Source organism: Martes martes (assembly GCF_963455335.1).
Source record: "Martes martes genome assembly, chromosome: 10".
In the NCBI taxonomy this organism is placed as follows: domain Eukaryota; kingdom Metazoa; phylum Chordata; class Mammalia; order Carnivora; family Mustelidae; genus Martes; species Martes martes.
In genome coordinates this window covers 99467721-99484541 of record NC_137898.1, presented here as the reverse complement: position 1 = coordinate 99484541, position 16821 = coordinate 99467721, and the positions used below count along the sequence as shown (strand labels likewise).

Sequence of the window (16821 nt, the reverse complement as noted above, 5' to 3'; positions counted from 1 at the left end):
TGAATAATATTTCACAGTATGGGTAGACCACATTTTCCTTATCCAATCATCCACCCATGGATAGCAAGGTCATTTCTATCTTTTGGCTGTTGTGCATAATGCTGTTAGGAACATTGGTGTACAGATATTCCCACGGCCAAGCTTTCAGTTCTTTTTTTATATATTCACAAGTAGGATTGCTGGATCATATGGTAATTACAGGTTTAATTTTTTGAGGAACTGCCATACTGTTTTCCACAGTAGCTATGCCATTTTACATTCTCGCCAGAAAGGCACATATATTCATCTTCAGTTACTGAACAGTGTCTGTTTTTCTGAAGTATGGCATAAATCATTAACTTTTGCGTATGAAATGTAAAGTATGTGGATACTAAAGTAATCAGTATTAAATTTGTTGTGGCTGTAGTTTTTGCAGAATAATTTAACTTGTGCTAGGTAGCAAATATTTCTGACTGCTCCTGATTCATTGTTTTATCATTTCATCTCTTATTTTTGGAATCTCCATGGAGAGGTACGCATAATTATGCATTTCAGTGGTAGCTATGAAGCATTTTTTTCTCAAGTACTCAGATCTCAGCTTATTAATAAACTTGCTTTTTTTTAAATTTTGTAAAGTACATTTGATAAACACTCAAAAATGATTAGAAAACTCATTGATTAGCAGACTTACGGAGTGCCAATTGTATGCAAAATTCCAGCCTTTGATAAAGAGAAGCATTATGGGTTATGGTCATTACCCTCAAGAGCTATACAGTCTAAGGCCATGAGACATAAACACGTGAAAAGTCACATCACTGTACACAATTTAAATTATAATGGCATATGGGACAAAAATGATGCCATGCCAACACGTGATTGATGAATCACCCACTGACTATTTTAGGCAATAGATTCCATGAGCTCAGCTCAAAGGAAATGGATCATTATGGCAGGAGGTATCTGGAAAGGCTTCATCTGTGGAGTAGATTCTGAGCAAGGTGTTGAAAAATACATAAAATTTAGACAGGTGGAGAAGAGAGGGAAAGACCTTCCAGTTAAGGAGGAGTAAAATTATTAGGGTCAGACATTTTTAGTGCCTGAATCATTAATTGGCACTAATTGGCATAGTCCTGGGACCAAAAAAAAATTAGATCAAATCTATTTAACAAAAATTATAAGTCAGTCCCCCAGGTGTATATTAATGCTACCATGTTCCCTGGGTAGTGACGGTAGCAGTGATGGGGTAGCAGTAGAAGCAATAGCCAGTGGATATTTATTAAGTGCTTTCTAGGTGCCAGGCACTGTGCTATGCACTTCATACCCATTTTATCTCCATTCATTCTTTAGCAACCCTACAAGCTAGGAGCTAGGGGCTATCTCTTACGCCTTTTTGTGGATGAGACTCAGAGAGCCCAAGTACTTTGCCCACCACCCTACAGAGTAGTGGAGTCAGTCTTGACTTACATCCGGCAGTTTGGTTTCAGAATAGCAGGTGTTACCCTGGGCAGTACCTCCATAACACTAAATGTAGAAGGGGCTAGTGAGTTTTTTTTTTTTTTTAAATGACTTGTAAACTGCAACTTCTCCGTATGGCTGATGTTTAACATTTTGGTAATCCCTGGTTATGAGCCAGAATGGTTTATAAACAACTCTACAAGGTTGCATGCAGAGGGATGAGCTAGTAGTTTGTTCCTGGTGAAGGCTTGTTTCAACTTGATAGCTTCTGTAGGTGTTCAGGAGGAGAGATAATGGGGGTAATCTGTCCTGTAAACAGCTGAGTAATGACCTTAAACTTGTGTATTCATAGCTGAAAGATGGCATGCATATTTGATTATCTTCTAAAGAAAACTGCTCTGTTCAAGAGACTAATATCCATTGCTTTTTGGTGAAAATAGGAAGTTGATAATTTTTGTACCTTTGGTAACTTGACCAGTCAGTCCCACTGCTTTAGTTCTGTGGTTTGGGTACACTGATACAGTTTTAAGAGGTATCTTGACTGTAATGGTTTTCAGTTATTTTAATAAGTTGGTATTTCTGTGATTTGTGAATGATGCCATATACTGTTGACATGAAATATTCCTGTTTTTAGTAAAGATAGCATCCATGACTCAACAGACTAGGGATGCAAAAAGTGTGACTTAGCATGCTGGTTGGGCCACGGAAACCGAAGCAAGTCACCTCGGTTTACTGTCCTGTAAACAGAGATAAGTGTTAGTTTGTCTATTTCAGAAGGTGGTTATGGAAATTACTAGGCTTTAAAAGATTGTGAATCTCAGTGTGGGGACACTTGGCTTTTGGAGAACTTCAACCCAAGAATTAATGTATCTACCTCCTGAATTTTGAGTGAGTGCAACATTAAAGACTTGAGATTTTCCCGAGTGGAATCTGGCCACATAGAAAGGTAGGGCTGGATGCATATTTGTTGGTGAAGGAGTTGAGAGGGGGCATAAGAGTGGAACTCTCCTTGGAAGCCATTGAAGTAAAGGATATAATGAATGTTAAACTTTTTTCATTGTTCTTGTGATTGCTGAAAGTGTATAGAAAGTGCTTTTTTAAATTTTTATTTCAGAATGCCTGATTTCATAAGATATAGATAACTCGCTTAAGCCAACGTTTCTGGACAGTAAGAAGCTGTGCAAATCAAGAAAGAAGTGCTTAGAAATATTTTCACATAAAGAGGTACTTTGGTTTAAATAGTATTTTCTTTTTTATGTGTGTATGTATTTTTATTTTATTTTTTAAATAGTGTTTTCTTAATTTTTTTCTTCTCAGATACTTTTTCATCAAAATCATAAAATTCATGGGCTAAAGTGTTTAGATCAGAAATTTCAAGTGCCGTGTTTACATCTAGTAGACCCTGGGCATGACAGGAAGTCATGTTTGCTAACGTGCTGTTGTAGATGAGAAAATGGACTCTTTGCCCAACATCAGACATGCTGTGTGTGCAGTATAGGTCTTTAGTAGACGATATGGACAGCTCTGAATTCCTACTCGTTGATAACAGAGTCATAGTTTTACGCATATCTTTGGTGCCACTAATATAATGAAATAAAGAATTTGGGTTCGGTATTTTAATGTTTGTCCTGCTTTTAAGGTGAAGCCCAGTGCTGTGCTAAGTGAAGAGAGTGGCAGTGCCATACTAAAAAAGTATAATACCAAGGACCAACTAGGAGTCAGAATTCACATTTCATTTGGCAGTGTTGGGTGTGTCTGGGGCTTTTTTGCTGGTTGGGGTTTTTTTTTTTTTTGTAATCTTCTACCAAGAAGAGTCAATGTGCCACATTTACACTTAGATGTAGTTTAGTGTACAGCTGAGACTGAGAAATAGGGTGGTTCAGAGTAGGGTGTGAAATCGTGGTGGTGTGGTGTGTTCTGATAATGGATTTATCAGCCATAGTCAAGTTGGGCACTTGGAATGCCCAGAGTAAATTTATGAATTGCTGAACTGTAATTCTGCAGACTAATTCGGAAGCTTTATAGTTTATTTTCCTTATTTTTCATCCTAAGAAGGCACCCATTTAGGTATATTATATTAGTGGTCAGGAGAGGTTAAGTGCAATGAAATTGCAGGTATACGTACTGTAAGATAAATGAAATTAGAAGTCATACAGGATGACACTGTCTAGCTTAATTATATTGCCTTGGACGATGTCCCTGAAGTGTTTTTATGGGTGAGATAGTTGCCATTTATGACTTTAGCTGCAGAAGCTTGTTAATGGAATACTTTACAAACCTTAAAAACGATTATTATGTAGATATATATTTACTGATACAGAAAGTTTTTCATGAGCTATTTAGCAAAAAGGCAGGTTACACAACAACCTAAAAGTAATTCAGTTTTGTTTAAAAAAATATGTATCTACATAGCGTGGGAAAATGGCCCAGAAAAAATACACACCATTAGGTGCATCCTCAAGCTTAACCTACTTGCTAAATCTGTTGACCAAAGCTTCCTGGTGTGGCTGGGGCTTATGGTATGATAGGCTTCTAATATGAAAAGCTGTTGGTAACACTTATTTATATGCCTTCATAAAAAGGGAAACTACACCTACATGGAAAGTATATGGGGTTACAGGTTTTGTGCTAATTTTCAACTGGAAATTTTTTAAAAATTCAGAATGTCTATCACTTGCATTTTTTAAGACAATTATTTAGAAAGAAGCTTATTAATAGACCTTTATTCATTCATTTATTTAACCTTTCCTGAGGGGAAAAATATATAGCACACCTGTATACTTTCCCAGAATAATTATGTTTTATTGGGGTGCACTTACGCTGAAGATCTGAAAGATTTAGAAAATGAAACAGACTAGAGTCCCAGCTACCTAATATGTCTAAGAATCTGGCAGGGTTTGGGTATAGTGGGGATTTCTCTAAAAAGGAATCTGTCTGTTGTTAATGTTAGGCGTCCACAAAGCAGAAGTTAAAAGGGCTTTAAAAAACAAACAAACAAACTTCCAAAAATTGAGAAATTTACTGATCTAAGAGATTCTTTGAAGCTATTCAAATTTTCCTCTTCAGACTTGTTTTGTCAACCTACCCCCCCCCCACACCCTAAATCAGCCTGTAAATTTCTCTTTTGTCCTTTTTTAAAAAAGAACAAGATAGAAAACCCTCTTTCTGAACACTGGGTGTTTCTTCATGGGTCCTCCCTCTTTCATCTGAGCTTCCTAAAGACTGGTCCATACTCAGTCCTCACGTACGTCCTGAATTCCTTATGCTATGGTCTCTACCCGCCGTCTGCACTGAAAGCGCTTCCCTTAAGAGGAACAAACTCCTAACTGCCCGGGCCTTTAGGGATTAAAAAGTTCTCATCATTTTTGACCTCTTGATATTCTAGGTAAAGATCAGTGACCTCCATCCTCGTACTGTATTCACAGCGATCTAGCAAAAGTGTTCTTTTCTCTAAGAGGAAGTCGAACCTGAGCAAGGTCAGTCATGAGCCGACCATCGTCCACCTCCTGTCTCACCTGCTCTCCCGACATGTAGTTCACATTTTAGTGTACCGCATCATACCTTGTCTCCTGCCTCTTGTGCCTTTTCGCATTCTAGTATGTCCTGTGCCTGCAGTGCTCTCCTCCACTCTGTCCACCCAGTCTTCATTGTCTTTCAAAATGGCTCTGGTTTTACCTTCAGCCTCCTCGATCGTACTTCCAAAAGCGAATCACTTCTTCTGTTTGAATTCACTATTTCTGTGTGCCTTATTTCAGGTATTGTGTTATCTCCGTGTATTTCCTTCTAGACTGTGATGCCCTGAGGGCAGAGTGTGGATTGTACTCATTCTCACTTTCTTTCGTGTGTAGCGCAGTGCTTGGCACAGAGTCAGTGTCTGGTTCGTCTTTGTTTTTGTTTGTTTGAGGTTCATCTTTGTTGAATGACACTAAATGAGATGATTGTGAGGGCACACATTTTATGAATAAATGAATGGGCAGATAGGCTTAATGGGAACCACTCGATGAAGTGTGAAAAAAGAGATAGTAGAGAAAACTATTTATTTCCTTTCGGCCACCCTTTTATTTCTCTTTGCTTCCTCACTCCCCAACTCCTTTTTTAAAATTAATATTATAAATTTCACACGGTCCAATTTGGAATTTTTTTCACAGACAGTTGATAATAATGAGAAATAAAAAGTCATGTGACAAATTATTAGGTCATTTCCAGATATATCACTTAAAATGTTTATATTTCAGAAAGATAATATATGAAAGCAGAAGAATGTGTGTGTTTGCAGTGGGTTCAGGTGGTTCAAATGGGTAAACTTATTCCTTAAAGCAAATTTCCTTCCCACCCTTAGTCTTCCTTTCCTCTCTCTGGTGTCAACCATAGGTACTAATTTTACTAATTTCTATTTTATCCTATCCATTTATAAGCAGATCAATCTATTTTTTGTAAGCTTTAAAATGTATAGTTTGCAAGTCTATAGGGTGGCATTTTTTTTTTAAGTTGTGAGTGAGACCAGTAGTCTTCACACTTTATGAAGTATGGTGTTCTACCATAAGTTTTTTTGATGAAGTAGTAATGATCTTGCGTACCAGCATAAAGATCTATCTTGTATACCTTCCAGTGTTAGTGATCAGAAATACTCTGTTTTTAGTTGTGTTCAGTTTCATACTGATTTTAACCTGACCCTTTGATTGGGAACATAAAGTACAAATGGAGTTTCAGGTGACTCGATATTCTGTTCTGATACTAATCTACTTGGCAAAAATGTACCGAGCAGCTTATCCTCCGATTTGCACTTCATCCTGACTTTCTCCAAGCACTTTTATAGTTAGGATTTGAGGCACAAAGCAGTTGAGATTTTCACAGGCACACTCCAGGACTTGGTAATGGAACCAAGCAACATCACCCAAGATTCCTGGCTCTTGGCTTTCAGAACCAATTCAGAATACTTTTAGAAATGCATTAAAACTCTGCCAACTGTAGAGGTAGTCAGATGTAATGCGACACCTGTTCTTTCCAGAAAGTCATAGATTACTCCCCCATCCCCCCAAAAAAACTTTTAAAAGGCTCCAGTTAAAGATCTTTTTCCATCCTGTATTTCCTCATTTTTCAGTCTGTTTGGTTTTCAGTTTTCCTTTCCCACCTACTGTTCCTCCCCAAACTGCCCCAACAGATTTTTACATAGATTTATGTTACTGATCCATTTTGCAGGGTTTTTTTTTTCATTTTTTAGTCTTAATGTCCTAATTCAAAACTCGTGTATTAATGTGTACACTATCTACATTCTTGGAAAGCTATTCCAGTAGACTATCCTGGAAAATGACCAGGGAAGGCGCCTGGCATTTCTTTTAAGTCTTTAGGAAAAAAAAGAGGATATAAAAAAACAAGCAAACAAAACAAAACCCAGACTATTTGGAAGAGTTGTTAAAGCATGAGGCCACGAGGAACAACTTGTTAAGTCCCATGATTGCTGGCTTACTAGCACTTATTTTAATTTGAGTGTGTCTGTGATGTTGCCATTTCTTGATTTGCCTATATTTAAGTTGTGTATAAGATTTTTGCCCTTGAATTGGTTGCATTGGTTCTAAAGCCTCCGTTTAAAGATGCCGTTTAAACTCGGGGAGTATTATTCTGACAGTGACAGTTCAGCACCCTTCCCACTCACTTTTTATTCTTTTGAACTGCTAATTGTATAGAAGGTGGCAGTGTAACTTCTTTGACGTTTGTTGAACATAATCTACAAATTCTGTTGGCATTCTGCTTGAGACAGGTCCTTGATGGAACCATGTTGTCTGTCACTAGCGGCCTAGGTCCTGCTCTGTGTTGTCTGCTCTTGGTGATAACTTCACGTCGTAAAAGAACCGTCCACCTGAAGGCTCCTGGAGCCTTCGATGAACACACAGTTCAGTTCTGACACAATCAGTGCCGGCATAGAGGACAGCGGCAGACATTTATCACTCTGTGTGGACAGAAAGAACACGGGTTCTGTCTTTAAGCTTACAGATGAGGAGACTGACCGAGGGCAGCCATGAATTTTCAAGATAACTTGTGATATCATTATTACGAAATGTACTTGATGGTCTAAACCTTGGTAAATGAAACTTTGGTTCGGTAGGTGGACATGTGCTTAGTCGTATCTACTCTGTGTTCTAGGCACTTGTGAATTGGTTTCACAGAGGACAGTGGACATGGGCCTGGTGGTAATCCAGAGAATGAACCAAGTTTAGAGACCACTTTTTCTTTTTTAACGGTTTATTTATGAGAGAGAGAGGGAGGGAGAGGAGGGGCAGAAGTAGAGGGAGAGAAAGAATCCCAAGCAGACTCCACACCCAGTGTGGAGCCCGATGTGGGGCTCCATCTCATGACTCTGAGATCATGACCTGAACCGAAGCCAAGAGTCTGACGTTCAGCCAACTGCACCACTCAGGCAACCCTAAAACCACTTCTATATTCATGAGGTTTTTTTTTCAAATTCTTATTACAAACCTGAGAGAAAAAATTTAGCCCATCTATAGGAGTGAAAATTAGAGAGGTTACATAACTAGCTTGTATTCTACCCAGCTAGTAAATGACAGAGCCCGAGTCTCCTACGTTCGTGTGCTTTCTACCATGCTACAACCTCCTGTAATATATAGTTAGTAACATCTGTATGTCTTAGAGTTTTGCAACAGCCCTGGAATCCCAAACTGCATTTGGATATTTTAAAGCTCTATGGCAACCCTGAAATCCAAGTAGTAGAGATATTTATATCTTACTTTACAGACGAAGACATGGGAGTCCTAGAGAAGTAGTGTCTTGCCCAATGACACCACGCTGTAGAGCTGAGTGGCAAATTCTCTGCTCTTTCTACTCAGCACGTGGGGACTAGTATCACTTGTCAGCAGACGTTTGTTGAGTTCTGTGCCATGCGCTGTGCCAGATGCTGTGAGCTCCTACTGGGGAAATTAAACGACACACCTCCGCTCCCCTTTGTAATGTGGTCGTGGAGTTAGGACGGTCCCATGAGAAAAATGCCTGATGCTCAGTATCATTAAACTGTAAAAACCAAAGTAAACCAGTGTGACACAGTGAAGTAAATGTGTCACTTCCAGGGGTAAACAGTATGCAGCATTGTTTGGCTGGTATCGAACAGCCTTCTGAGAAGTTTTGAATGCTCATACCCATGGGTTGCTTCTAGGACCATATACCAGTAGTCGTTTTCAGCCTCTTCAATTCCACTTGCTGCCTCTGTTAGCTGTGTTTAGCCCTCTTCTGTTTTTTTGTTTTGTTTTGTTTGTTTTTAAAGATTTATTTATTTATTTATTTATTTGACAGAGATCACAAGTAGGCAGAGGCAGGCAGAGAGAGAGAGGGAAGCAGGCCCCCCGCTGAGCAGAGAGCCCGATGCGGGATTCGATCCCAGGACCCTGAGATCATGACCTGAGCCGAAGGCAGAGGCTTCACCCACTGAGCCACCCAGGCGCCCCAGCCCTCTTCTGTTTTAAGAGGGAAAATCTGGACAGTTGCCCCCGATTCCCTACTCGTTCCTATTCCTGCCTTATTGATCAGCCCATTTCATCCTCCCCTGCTTGTCTGCTGCCCTTCTAATAAAAACTTCTCAACATATTGACTGTACACTCTCCTCTGGTTATTCCTTTTCTTTTCTTTCATGACTCTGCTTCCTCTGCCTGTTCCTTAAACATCAGTGTCCCGGAGAGTTCTGTTGTCCTGCCATTCTTACTGGTAATATTTTCTATATCCTGCTGATGTCAAAATCTTCCCCTCCAGCTCATGTTTCTCACCCAACTGCAGACTGTTCCCTTGGACAGTCCACAAATGCCTCGCGCTGAACGTGTTGTATACAGTGGGATTCATCATTTTCTTCTGCACAATTCAGTCTCTTCATATTTTCTTTTTACTTAATAGTATCATCAGTCACCTAGCCACCTGTACTAGAAATCTGAGGGTCTGTCTTTACCTTCTCCTCAGCCCCCATAATTCCCAAAAAGCTCGCTTTCTAAATTGACCTTGAATCTGCCACTGCTTTCTCTTTGTACTACCACTGTATCACCTCAGGTCCTTGTCGTCTCTCTCCTGTTTTGTTTTGGGTGTTCCTTTTTTTAGACGTTTTATAGCATTGCACTTTATTTTTTATTGAAGTGTAACTAACATACAGTGTTATGTTAGTTTCAGATATATAGCAATCCTGTATATCACTCAATACCATGGCAAGTGTAGTCAGCATGCAGTATTACACACATACAACGTTATTACCATATTATTACATACATACAACATACATACAATGTTATTACCACATTACATACATACAACACACATACAATGTTATTACCAAATTATTACATACATACAACACACATACGTTATTACCATATTATTACATACATACAACATACATACAATGTTATCAACCACATTACATACATACAACACACATACAATGTTATTACCATATTATTACATACATACAACGTTATTACCATATTACTGTATTCCCTGTGCTGTACTTTTTATTTACCTCCGTGACTTTTTTATAACTGGAAGTCTATATCTCTTAATCCTTTTTATCTGTTTCGCCCATCTCCCCACTTGTCTCCCATCTGTCAACTATGTTTTACTTTGTATTGAAAAGTCTGGTTTTTGGGGTGGCTGGGTGGCTCAGTCGGTTAAGCATCTGCCATCGGCTCAGGTCGTGATCCCAGGGTCCTGAGACTGAGACTCACGTCAGGCTCTCTGCTCAGCGGGAGCCTGCTTCTCCCTCTCCCCGCCCCTCCTTGTACTCTCTCTCTGTCAAATAAATAAATAAAATCTTTTTAAAAATTTAAAAAAAAATAAAAGTCTGGTTTTGGGGTGCCTGGGTGGCTCAGTCTATTAGGCATCCAACTCTTGATTTCTGCTCAGGTCATGAGATCAAGCCCCACACTGAACTCCGTGCCCACTGGGGAGCCTGCTTGAGATTCTCTCCTCCTGTCCCTCCTCCCCCTCTCAAATAAATACATAAATAAAATCTCGAAAAAAAAAAGATTTTTTTTTGTTTTGTTTTAAAAATTCTATATATAAGTGAAATCCCATGGTATTTGTTTTTCTCTGTCTTATTTCATTTAGCATAATGCCCTCTAGGTCCATCCATTTTGTCCCAAATAGCAAGACCTCATTCTTTTTTTATGACTGAGTAATATTCCTGTGTGTGTGTGTGTGTGTGTGTGTGTACACACCACATCTTCTGTATCCATTCATCTGTTGATGAATGAAGCTTGGGTTGCTTCCTTACCTTGACTGTAGTAAGTATTGCTGCATTAAACATAGGGGTGTAATACCTTTTCAAATTACTGTTTTCATTTTCTTTGGGTGATTGTTCACTGGAGAAAATACTGGATTATATGGTTTCTCTATGTTTAATTTTTGGAGAAACCTCAATATAGTTTTCTACAGTGGCTGTACCAATTTACATTCCCACCATCAGTGCATGAGGGTTCCATTTACTCCACATCCTCTTTCAACACTTATTTCTTGTCTTCTTGATACTAGCCATTCTGACTGATGTGAAGTGGTATCTTATTGTGGTTTTGATTTGCATTTCCCTGATGATGAGTGATACTGAGCATCTTTTCATGGGCCTGCTAGCCACCTATAGTCTTCTTTGGAAAAGAGTCTTCAGATCCTCTGCCTAATTTTTATTCAGATCATTTGTTTGTTTGTTTTTAGTGTTGAGTTGTATAAGTTCTTTACATATTCCAGACACTAACCCCTTATTGGATATATCACTTGCAAATGTCTTTTCCCATCTAGTAGGTTGTTTTTGTTTTATTGATGGTTTCCTTTGCTGTGCAAAAGCTTTTTATTTTGATGGAGTCCCAATAGTTTATTTTTCTTTATTTTCCTTGCCTGAGGTCTCCTATGTTTCTGTAGTATCCTTCTAGCTCTTTTCGCTACCTTCAATCTGTATTCCTTCAAATTCATTAGCCATTTGATCGTCAGAATGGGTTTTCCAAAAAATTTGGTGGTCATATTCCCTTCCTTAAAACCTGTTAATTTCTTCTTGTTTTCTACAGAATAAAGTTCAGCTTCTTTTTTTAAAAATTTTTTTATTGTGTTATGTTAATCACCATACAGTACATCGTTGGTTTTTGATGTAGTGTTCCATGATTCATTGTTTGCCTATGGATGGGTGTGGCGCCTACTTAAAAAAAAAAAATTCTTTTACTATGGAAGAAGGGAAGAATCGATTTTGAGGAATAAATATCAAAGGGTTCATACAAACTCTTTAGTCTGATGTTGAGTCTCCACCTTTCTTTTCCTCTTAACACATAAACCCTAGGTACCAGCGAAAAGTCTTCCTGTTACCCTTGACTGGGAATTATTTTCTCCTCATCTACATCTTGTGGCACTGTTAACCTGTACTGCAATTATCATATGCTGGACTGCATTGCTGCCATTTGTCTGCATATATAGCTCCCCTAAATCGTAAGGTCTTAGCACAGTGTAAATTCCTGAGGACAGTGACCATGTCTTGTATGTCTGCAGTGCCTGGGCTAGTGCCTTATAAATAATTGGTTTGCAGGAAAAACTTCATCTATGGCAAATAAATAACTTTGACAATTTCTTGGTTTCTTGTAGAATTTTAGGAAAGGAAGATGGATCAACCTAGTGGAAGGAGTTTTATGCAAGTATTATGTGAAAAATATAGTCCTGAAAATTTTCCTTACCGTCGTGGTCCTGGTATGGGAGTCCATGTCCCAGCCACACCTCAGGGCTCTCCTATGAAAGGTAAGAAAGACGTGACTTTAAACATTTATGTACTGGGAGCTTAGTACTTAGGACTTCAAACCAGAATACTGTCTTATTTCCAGATGATTTCCTTTATTTAGGAGTTAGAATTTCATAACCTTTCTCCCTTGATATGACTAAAAAACTCAAAACGATTTCTTTTCCTCCTGATTGGCCATAAGGCATCTTAGTTGCACTTACATGGCATGAACAATATTGAGTGGTAATGTTTCAAACAGGAATTCTGTCAACGAACTTGGAGGATACAAGACAGTACAAGACTGGCCTGTGTCCTGAGTGACCTTACAGCCTAGCTGGATTACAAGATATTCACATTTACAAACATATAAGGCAGTGTATGTTGACCCAAATAATTGGCATAGTGACTGAGGAAAAAATTTAGGAGAGAGTTAATTAGTATGATCAAGAAAAGATTCAATGCTATGAGACTTGAACTAACCCTAATATAGAACTTGGTTAGAGGGGATGTCAAAACATTCTAGGAGAAGGGTTATGCTGTGAGAGAAATCTACAACACTGAGAAATATGTAAGGTGTGTCTGTCACTTACATCTTAGTCTCATTTGTATTTCATAGTTTCTGGAAGTAGTTCTTTGTGAGTGTGGGAGATCAGGATGGAACAGTGTTTTAGTTCTTGTGTTCCTCAATACAACTGGTCTTATCACTTCATATGAACTGGAGTGGCAGAAAGAGGTAGATTTCTTACTTGGCCATTTTTTTTCAGGATCCATTCCCATTCTGAGAAATTTGATACTGAAAAGTACTCAGTTAAAAAAATTACATAATTTGAGGCCTCCATGAATAAAATATTCCCTTGGGCGCCTGGGTGGCTCAGTGGGTTGAGCCGCTGCCTACGGCTCAGGTCATGATCTCAGGGTCCTGGGATCGAGTCCCGCATCGGGCTCTCTGCTCAGCAGGGAGCCTGCTTCCCTCTCTCTCTCTGCCTGCCTCTCTGCCTACTTGTGATCTCTCTCTGTCAAATAAATAAATAAAATCTTAAAAAAAAAAAAAAAAATAAAATAAAATAAAATATTCCCTTTGTGAGTCCTTGTTTTATACCGTATAGGGAAAAAGTGGTTGAATTCTCATGTCTGTCCTTTTTACAAGGACAAGCGTGGTTTTATTGACTCATGGATTTTTGAACCAGGAAGTGGTTTGACTACCCCAGTTTCACCAAATTCATTAAATAGTTTAAGATTCTGCAACAGTTTCTCTCACTCTAATTATGTATTTTTAAAAGTCTGATTTTCATAAGGGACACATTTTATGTGGATGTGAAATGGAAATGATTGATGGACAAGAAAGAGAACACAGATTTTTAAATGGATCCACTTAAGCTAGGAAGATTTCTTTAATGATACGAATTTGAAGAACGGAAGTGGTTTCATAGTAGACCATCTAATGGTTTGAGATAATTTTCAAGGGCAGCAGTAGGCAGAAATACATATCAGACAAAAAAAAAAAGTTATCCAGAATGATACTTTTGAACTAAATTTTAAAAAAGGAAAGAATTGAGGCCAATTAGAAGACAGTGGGAGTCCAGATAAATCACATGTACTAGTGTTCAGATGATGAGATGACAGCAAGGATGATAGCTGTATTGTTGGTAGTTGAGATCAACCATCCTGCCAGGGCTAAAGCCTACAAGATGTTTTTGGTGGTACTGGTCCAGTACTTTTGATCTCCTCCTGGGCCATTTTTGGCTGTTTCCCCTTAGAATTCAGTACCCCTGGACCCCATCATATTCTGGGTTTTTTTCCAGGTCCTCGTGTCATTTCACACTATTTGATTTTGATTCCTGGGGACTGAATGTATGTAGACAAGAATTAGACTGATTTAAAAAGTGTTTTGTTACCCTGTGATTCAGATCGCCTCAACCTCCCAAGTGTGCTGGTGTTGAACAGCTGTGGAATAACATGTGCAGGAGATGAAAAAGAAATTGCTGCCTTCTGTGCTCATGTGTCGGAACTAGATCTTTCTGACAACAAACTCGAAGACTGGCATGAGGTAAAGTTTTTATGTTGCTGCATTTTGGCAACTTCTGCTGAATTTTGGTTCTCACTTGAGATTCTTGTCTGTGTCTGAAGATAAATAACTGACTGCTTCAGCTGTCCTATGGTGATTTTTCAGTGAAGGTTGTTATTGCTAATTTGTTTTTCATTAATATGAAAAGCACTGGGGAGCTTTCTTCCAGGCATCAAGAGGTTAATAAGACCACAGAGGTTTAGACTGCTAACAATGCATTAGGTTTTTTACTGTTTCACTAGTTTACACATCCTGTGTTCATTCTTTACCACTACGTCAATATTTAGTGCTCTATATTGCCACAAAAATTGCTTGAGCTCAAAACTCAGATTACAAAAGTATTTGTTTTTGGTACTGAATTTTACTCCAAATATTTTAGAACTTTTCCTTATTTTATTAAGTACCTTAGGTGATTTGAAATAACTGATGCCTTTTGACCTCAGAGTAAGTCACACCAAGTACACAAATAAAAGTATTACAACTTTCTTTCTTCTTATTATATATAATATTGCCTACCTGATGATAACATTACCTTGTGGAAGCTATGCTCAAGAATCAGGGAAAAATAGTTCTTTCTCCTTGATTCATTCTCCTGCCTTAATTTAGGATCTTCTTTCTTGAGAAAGCTTCCTAGTGGATTTTCCTGCCTGTGGTTTTATTCTGCTTCCCATAAGCTATCTTCTGTAATGTGACCAGACTCCTTTTAATCAATAAAATAAGATTTTGACACTCTTACTTAAAGTCCTGTAGTTGCTTTTCACTGCCTGGAAACTAAGGCCTGAACTCTCTAAATGTAGCGTTCCACCGTATGGCCCTTGGCTACTTTCGGAGTTTATCTCCATCGTTAGCCATATGCTTTTTCCTGCAGCTCATGATAAACTCTTGACATGAAAAGCTTCCTTGCTTTTATTCATTCTGAATCTACCGCTCTTTTTTCTTGTCTACCCGACCTCTTCCTCTGTATCTTTCAAGACTTGGCCCAAGTTGCTCTTCCTCTACGAAATGTTCCCTGGCTCTCGCTCAGGCCAAAACAGACTATCCCAGTACCTATATCACGATGCTGTGATAAATGCAATCACTTATCACAGTGTAGTCCAATCTCTTGCTTGCTTGACAGTTTTCCTACTAAACTGTGAGCTTATTCAAAGTAGAGATTTTTGTCTTTATTGTCTTTATTTGTCTTTTTTGTCTTTATTACCATCAGCACCCAGACTGTCATACTAGGTACTCAAATGTTTGTTGATTGCATTAGTGAATAAATTACTGTATTTTAGGGATTGATCAAGACCACTTGCTCCAACTTTTCCTATGATCTTAAGAAACTCACCAATCCTTTAGTGCTCATCCCTAAGACAGGGCTGCAGATAAAATTAATCACTGAGGTGCTTTGTAGGCATTAAATGCTATACAGATTCTAAGACAGCTTTTTAAAGAAAAATCTGTGTGTAACCCAGTTTTCTTCAGCTTTTCTTACATTTATCTCTTTCATAGTCTAGTTTAATCTGATAATTGTGCTTCTGGTTATATTTCCTATTTTTATTGAGATATTTACCAAATCCTTTGAGATGCATGTTGTTTGATTGTTAAATGACTTGTTAATATATGCAGATTTACTGGGCTGTTCCAAGAAATAATCTCTGTTTGTACATATGTTTATTAATTCATTTATCTAAACAACTAGTGTAATTTAGTGTTCCACAAATTTCAGTCTGTGCCTTCTTGGTCCTTTGAGATGCTCAAGTGACATGGGTGCTCTGTCCACACTGCACGGATGCCCCACGCACTGATTCATCCTCCTCCTCCCTGATTCCCCCCGTAGCCTGCTGCTGAGCATCTGGTGAGGGTTTTTAACCTGCACGAGCGACAAGTCAGATCACATTTTCCTCTGAATCTCTTCGCCTCCCATGTTTGCGGGCCGATTCCCTTAAACATGCTTCTTTGGGCGTGTAAGATTTCAGAGAGGCTTTGTGCTTTGCCCTCCGACCACGTGCATAAGCTAGGTGTTTGCCCACTGCCCACAGTTTAATAGCGATAGAGCTGCGGCCTCAGAAGAGCAAGCTCTGTCAGTGTGGACAGAACACAAAGTTCACACGAGGGATTTCTGCCTTTTCTCTGCTTGGTGTAGACTAAGGTCTATACTACATATTTTCCAGGCCACATGGGCGTTAATGGACAGAGGGTCCTATATTCCGTTGTGCTCAGTTTGTATCTTCTTACATGTGCTCTACAGCCTATTTCCAGGCAGTTTTCAAATAAGTCTTCGTTGCTGCTACCCTTCAGGCTTCCATCTTCCAATTTATTTTTGTTTTCATCATTCCTTTATTTTTTGTCCTTTGCTTTAACTGTAGTTGATCCCAATCTTCTAGAATATCTGTCAGAGCTCAGAGAGGTGGGAGAAGTGCTGACAGCAGAAGCATATTGATTTTTAGGATTGATGAAACTCTTTGCCAGGCTACCAATGCCTCATCGGTCACAGTTATAAGACATTACATTTCGGCCCCATTGCAACCCGTATACCTGATTACCAAAAAGATAATTGGTCCCTGGCCATCAAGTAAGTTTAGTTTGGCCTGTATTTGAGATAGTA

The 16821-nt window shown here is 38.7% G+C and overlaps 1 protein-coding gene across 3 annotated transcripts in view; it reads left to right on the top strand.

Moving 5' to 3' along the window:
• TBCEL (tubulin folding cofactor E like) overlaps window positions 1-16821 on the top strand; it is a 73077-nt gene that overhangs the window by 10058 nt on the left and 46198 nt on the right. Inside the window, exons 1-3 of one of the 3 annotated variants that reach the window (XM_080816064.1) lie at window positions 2596-2658; window positions 12040-12189; window positions 14077-14216. In XM_080816064.1, the coding sequence (XP_080672190.1) occupies window positions 12057-12189; window positions 14077-14216 (273 nt within the window). In that variant the 5' untranslated portion in view covers window positions 2596-2658; window positions 12040-12056. Of the gene's footprint in view, window positions 1-2595; window positions 2659-4829; window positions 4911-12039; window positions 12190-14076; window positions 14217-16821 lie in introns of those variants that run through there. The other 2 variants (XM_080816065.1, XM_080816063.1) reach the window with 2 other exon arrangements.